Here is a 6,802-nt window from a genome sequence, read left to right on the forward strand (position 1 = left end):
GTTGTTGAGCGTGCCACGGTTCCATGGAATGCAGAATCATGATTGTTTTTTTTCTGGAAATATATTTCGGCGCCGTTCGTTTTTCCTTGACCATTACCATTCTGGCGTAATTTTGTGGGTGCCAAGATTTTTATTGTTCCAAATTCCAACGGTTCCCCTACAAAAGTTGAAACTTTGCTTGATTTAGCACTAATTTCACATTTGTAAGGCTCCCCCTGTCAGCAGTAAATATCCAGTGCAACATCCAACTTCCATTGAGAGAAGGCCATTAATTTCAAGAGGACTTTGGACTAGGAAAACAATGCCCCGCATTCCAAGCCGAGTTACTGGAGACTGAAAGGATTTCATTTGGAACAGTGACCTAATTTGATAAAAAATGTCGCAAGTTGAACTAAAAACCATCGTTGCCATGGTCCATTCTTACCAAACTAAATTCTTTTGTTCCAGGTGCTACGAGAGAAATTGGAGCATGCCTTACTCGCATCGTCATCCGCCACAAGGCCATGGAAACCAGAATGAAGACTCTTTGCAGGTAAGCTATTTCCCCTCTAGGCAAACAAGATCCTTAATTTTGAATAAATGTTGATTCGTTCATTTCATTTGAAATCATGGACCGACGACTGGTCAGGAACTTGTTTCTCCGTCAGGTTTCTCTAATTCCTTGCAAGTCGTTCAACTCTGAATGGGGCGAGAAGGAAAGGGTGCGGAAGATGCTTGAATTCCCCTCCCCGTAATTTATGGGAACATTAGACGCAGCCATGAAAGCGGGACTAGAGCCTGGTTCCTTTTCCTCGAACGTTTCAGAAACTTGCCAAATTCAAAGTCCCGTCGTTGAAACTTGAAGGAAAAAACATTGATATATCATCTCGGCTCGTTCAAAACTACTCGAATACATAATTCAGAGGGAAAACATAACCCCACAATTCGGCCTGGACCCTAGGGCATATGAGTGCCATTTAAATTCTTGAAATTGTTCCACTGAGATCACTTGCAGTAATCTATAACGACCCCAAGGAATTCCTTTGGATTCTGGCCAGTTTGTGATCAAAACTCAAATACAGTTGAGCTTATGAAAAAGAAATTCGTCTTTGGCCCGCCTTTTTGAGGGTCTGGAAAAATAAGCTCCAAGAATGTTGGAACACATGAAAAAAGGTGACTTCGAAATAAAGTTTCACCGTAAAATTTTCCTCGCCAGCCGTCACGGAACTAAAGCGGGACGGATTAGGATTTGAGGTCAGGCAGGCCGAAGCTCCAGGATTTTCTTAAGCAGGTGGGGATGCTCACCACCTTGGAACACGCTAGACTTTCTGTCGACTTTCTCCCCCTTTCCGACAAAGCTGCGACAAGGAAAGAATGAGAGCCAACTTCCTCTCTTTCAGCGTAACTTAGCCCACAGACATCTTTCATTACTGTGGAAAGATTGCCACCCTTCCCCCCTCAAGCACGCCATGTTGCAGCTTCAAGGCAACCAATAGAGAGTATTGCAGTTGTTGGTAAGATCTTACAAATATATATTCTAAGCCAATCAATGTCTCATTTCACGGAAGAATGTCACGTTCTCAAAGTAAAATGACTCATCACATGATAACGATTTGATATGTATCGTTCATATTTTGTGAGCCCATGCCAATAAAAGGGATTCCAGGCCCTGGGAAAATCTTTCTGGAAGCTTTCAGGTCTTGCCTTCAAGGCCTTTTGAAGGATTACAATAGCCGTCTTTTAGCCCCGGAAGCCCGATCAATTGACATGCAATATTCGAGGAAATGTGCTTTGAAGGTCCCTCCTTTTCAAGTATCGATCCCTATTTTCTTTTTGTAGTGCGTTGTTGGAATGCATGGTGGTGCCTCTGCAAGACAAATTGGAAGAATGGCGCAAGACCACTTCCAGTCTGGACAAGGACCATGCCAAAGAGTATAAAAAGCTTCGGGCTGAGATCAAGAAGAAGAGCGAAAATTCGCAGAGGATCCAAAAGAAGAACCGCAAGAACAAGGACCCCAAATCGCAAATGATTGTCGAGGCCGCGGTCAAAGACGTGAACAAAAGCATGAAACATCTCTCAGACACGGAGAAGAACGCGGTCCGTCGAGTTTTGATGGAGGAACGATCTCGATATTGCACTTTCGTGGCCTGTCTGAAACCTTTACTCGATGAGGAAGTCTCCCTCGTGACTGAATTCCAACAATTGGAGGAGGTCTCGAAGAAGCTCTCCAGACACACGGAAGACCCTTTCAAGCTCCCTCCAGCTTCCGAACAAGTACGATACTATTCCAATCTCTACATTTTACCTCCTTCCATCATCCCAGGGTTCATTCAACTTTCCTCAAACGACGAAGGGAAGGGAGATGGAGTTGATGCCCAAAGTTGATACAGTCCCTCTAGTCTCTAGAGCAAACACTCGGGGAGGGCTTGTTTCGTTCATTTTTTGGCCCAATTCAATTCAGCTCATGTCATTATAACAATAACGACTTATGACCACGATGAAAGAGAAATCCTCCTCTCCTTTTGTGCCCTGGTCTCGCTTCAAGAACTTTCCCTGCCTCGGTTGGAATCGACATGAAATATTCATGTACTCCTGAACAATATCCAAAGTAGTTTGCTCGTAATTGAACGGTACATTTTCAGGTTATTAACGATTTGGCCACGAATAGTGGCGATTCCGCCTTCACGTTCCAAACTCCACCATCCTCACCGTCATCTTTGGGATCGCGGAAGAGCTCCATGTGTTCGATTTCGTCAGCTGGATCCTCGAATAGTTCCTCGGTCCACCACTCGCCTTCACATCAAAGTGGGGTCCAACTTCGGCACAGATCCTTGTCACAGGTAATTGGACCGAGAAAAGGCCTACTAATTTGATGAAAGAGACCGCAGACTTGATGGAAAATGTTAACTCGTTGTTCCAGCTGCCCCCTGAGTTGCAGGAGGAAATCATAACCGCAAGTCAGGAGGTAAAATAAAAATCCTTGGGAAAAGCAAATCTTGCAGCCTTTTTTTTACCCCGTTCACAGTGTTCTTGGACCTTGTGTACGCTTTATCATACTGGAACAATCTGCCAGCTGCTTTATTAATTATTCACACACATTTTGCTTGCCTTTGCACCGTTCTCTCGTTGCATTTCTCTCTCTTTCACTAGTTTGCTTTATTCAGGCATGAAATGTGCCTCTCGTTAAGATTTCGATCAAAAACCAGTCCACCAAAACCGAGTCCAAGTCAAGAAAGAATATGAAAACGCATGTCTCAATTCTAGGCCCATCACAATCCGAGCTCCCTGGGACCTCAAATGATGCGTCTCTCCTCGATTTCGTCACAAGACTCCGGATTCACTTCACAAGACACGCTGTTCCTTCGCCCAAACAGTCCCTCTGGAAGGAGCAAGGTAAAATTGTTGTTGATTTGTAAAGCGGCTTTAGTCGTTCTATAAAAAGCTATTTCGTAACACAAATTTCCTGCAAGACTTTGACAATTATCTTGCATATTGACCAAACATGCTTCAATAACGAAATTGTAATGAGTTTGAGCAATTTATGAAAAAAAGCATAACCAAGAAAGACTTCGAAAATGTTTATTCCTTCCAACGCTGGACTATTTGATAGCTATTGTTAAAACCGCATAAATGCTTGTTTATTGGTATAGGTTAGTAAGAAGAATAAGGAGGAAAAGATACGAAACAAGAAAATACGCAAAAAGGTGAACATAATGTCATTAAAACACCACTTTCAATGAAATATGATATATGCCTTCTTAGCTAGCCTTGGCAAAAATTTCTTGATTAAAAGGAACCGCATGCCACACCTAAATTTTAAGTAAGCGCACGAATCTGGTCTAGACAGAACGTAATCCATTTCATCGTAAAAGGTTTTTGTGAAAAGTGATCGCTATTTTTTTAGAATCCATTTTCATTTATCATTAGGTGCTTATAAAACAATGGTCTTTTTCATGTTGAGTATTGTTAGTAGTGTTACGTACCACGGAATTTCGGACTTTTATCATCAGAATTTTCCCACATGCCACAACAATTGGGCTTCATTCTCCAGAGCTAGATGTTGTTAGCAAAAAGACGTAGGAAGCCATCCATCTTAATTTTGACATCGAAATCTTGACAGGTTTCTAAAAGGGGAAAGCCTTAGAGCTATTTTCCTTGCTAGTTGTCCTTGGTGTCCCCACGGATGTGCGGATGGATGCCTAAGGCCTTGAATACTGTCCACGAGGTCATTTTCACTTGGGTTTCGTTCTTTATCCTCTCTTTCTTGCTTGGATTTAGGGCTCTGGTGGGCAGCCGAACATAGAGGACTCGAATATATTGACCGAAAGACCTCACACGATATCCAGTGCCTACGAGAAGGGCCATCAAAGGCCCCAATTACAGCCCTACACGTTCCAGCCTCCGTGTGAGAGTATCAATGAAAACGAGAATGAGACGGATACTTTGAGTCGGAAGCCTCCGGTTCCACAACGGTAAATTTGACCGACTGATCGGGCATTTGAGGGTGATTTTATTATGGTTTTATCAAAAGCTTGCATTCCATTTTTCAGATGTGTCTCGTTGGATATGCAGCAGCGACCGGTGCCCAAAGGCAAAAAACCAATGAATCCGCAGATCTTGGCCCAGATTCGCGGAACAAATGCCAGTTTGCCCAACTTCAACACTAGTCGTGAAGACATGGGTAAGGTGCATGATGTTTTGAACTTAGTATGAAAGCAAAGGATTGAGGTCAATTATGGCTTTGGTTTGTTGCAGTTCTTCCCCAACCAGTGTATATGAACATGAGTGATTTGGCAGTGTTGGCAGCTCAGAAGGCTGCCGCCCAAAATGCTCAAAGTCAAATACCTGGGACCATCGAAGAAGAATCGCCAGATCTCAAGACACCAACTGCGGAAGATCTCAATCAGATCCCAGGACAAAAGGTGAGGATGGGAGGAAATCATGTGACTCGGACAAGGATTTGGAATAACTGATTTCAAATTTTGAAATTTTTCCTACAGAGTGTTATTGCTAATGGCGATGGAGGAAGTAGCACGAGTGAGAGCTCATTGGGATCATCTAGTGGTTATGGAAGCCAAAGTACAGTCCGTATGGAAGAACAGCAACAACAACAACAACAGCAGCAACAACAGCAGCAGCAACAACAGCAACAACAGCAGCAACAGCAACAATCACAATCTAATGCGTCGCTTCAAGAAGGTAAATTTAGATTCACTTAACCCTCTCATGAGCACTTCATGCTTCTTTGAAAGGCCTTCGCCATCGAACCTTGCGCTACATGGATTTATTCAAACTTACTGCTGACTAAGTGTGTGCTTAAAGCCCAAGATGTCAAGACGTTAATATCAAACTATTGCTATTAATTTTATCGCTCCGGCTTTCTTCCTCTTTTTCTCTCTCTTGCTCTCTCGCTCTTGTGATTGATTTGCTTCTCTTGGCCGTCAACTTACAAATAAACAGCCACCGGCAAATTTGTCTCCAAATATGTCCCCTTTCTGGCTCCCATCCGATTACTTGCCAATCTGCATAGAGGTATTTTGGTGTACCAACGCGGGTTTGACATGGATGTTCGATGATATGTAGTGCCTTATCTTGTTTGAGCTCCGCAACCCAGAGCTTTCTTTCATGTAAACTAGTCGTTCAAATCTCTAGGCAGATCGAACCGAGAACCGAAAAGAAACACTCACCCCAAGTTCACCACAACGTTACACTAAGCCTTTAATATTCTCGTTGCATGCTAGTAATCTAGTGCCAAATTCACTTCTTATTTGCTGCTTCTTTTCTCTAGTTGTTTTTTGTTCTATTTTGTTTACCTTGCTTCCATTAGGCTATCATCCACCTATGCCCTCACCTGCACCCCTCTTGGATTCGAACCGATATCATTATGCTACCAGTGAGTCATGCTATGGACCCTCTTCTGTCAATTCACACTACTATGCTTCACAGCATTCGCACTATCCGAGAGTTCTGGTTCATAGACCATTTTCGTTTACCCATGGAGTTATCCCGGAGGGTCACGAGCCAGGTATTTTCGTCCTATTTTTAGTTTGCCCTCTCATGAGAATGACTGTTATCTTTCCGTAGTTAATAAGTTACCCCTGGACCTGTTTAATTCCTGTGTTCCATTCCTAAAACCTGTTATCCTTTTCAGGATCTACTATGAGCCAACATAGTATGGCTACTTTGAGGAGAAACCATTCGACTGCATCCACTCTGAAACCGCCTCCTCCACAACGACGGCCCTCCTCCACTTTGAGGGATGAGCATTCGCCTCCACCACCTCCAGCGCCAACCTCTGGAGGGAGCAATTCCTCCACGCCCAGGGGGTCCATGGAACATCTCCCACCTCCACCTCCTCATCTACTTCAGTCTGACGAAGAAGGCGACCATGCCGTTATCAGTCAGCGAGGTCTTAGTGTGGCCGAAAGTGTGAAGGCCCTTCAGAAGTCAGGTCACTTGCCGTGTTCACCCAAAACCCTGCGGCGGGCCCATTCGGTCGCGGGTGGACAGAGCCCATATCAGCTCCAGCAACAAATTCAACAACAAAAGCAACTACAGCAACCACCAAAGCAGGAGCAAATCTATGCTCCCGTGGCCCATTTGCAGCAAAAGATTCACCAAAGACAGCTCCTCCAGCAGCAAAGCCCTGAGGGCGACAAGTACGGGTTTGGAATGCAGTTCCACCATCATCAGAGCCAGTTTTATCACCACAATATGCAACCACCAGCGGGCATGGCCACCAAACCTGCCTCGGATACGGTCCCTCAACAATTCGGAGTGGCCGCCCATGATCAGATTATGCGGGACATTGACGCCAAACTC

General features: G+C 44.2%; 1 protein-coding gene across 3 annotated transcripts in view; it reads left to right on the forward strand.

Annotated features, from left to right (window-relative positions):
- The window catches only part of LOC131885810 (protein MTSS 2-like), a gene marked incomplete at its 3' end in the record, with an annotated part of 29,751 nt that extends 22,949 nt beyond the window's left edge, over positions 1 to 6,802 (forward strand). The window contains 11 exon segments of one of the 3 annotated variants that reach the window (XM_059233983.1): positions 448 to 532; positions 1,819 to 2,254; positions 2,623 to 2,820; positions 2,901 to 2,945; positions 3,245 to 3,373; positions 4,259 to 4,452; positions 4,531 to 4,661; positions 4,736 to 4,902; positions 4,981 to 5,179; positions 5,808 to 6,005; positions 6,132 to 6,802. In XM_059233983.1, the coding sequence (XP_059089966.1) occupies positions 448 to 532; positions 1,819 to 2,254; positions 2,623 to 2,820; positions 2,901 to 2,945; positions 3,245 to 3,373; positions 4,259 to 4,452; positions 4,531 to 4,661; positions 4,736 to 4,902; positions 4,981 to 5,179; positions 5,808 to 6,005; positions 6,132 to 6,802 (2,453 nt within the window). 3 annotated transcript variants of the gene reach the window in all.

The sequence above is a fragment of the Tigriopus californicus genome, chromosome 8 (assembly GCF_007210705.1).
Source record: "Tigriopus californicus strain San Diego chromosome 8, Tcal_SD_v2.1, whole genome shotgun sequence".
Classification (NCBI taxonomy): domain Eukaryota; kingdom Metazoa; phylum Arthropoda; class Copepoda; order Harpacticoida; family Harpacticidae; genus Tigriopus; species Tigriopus californicus.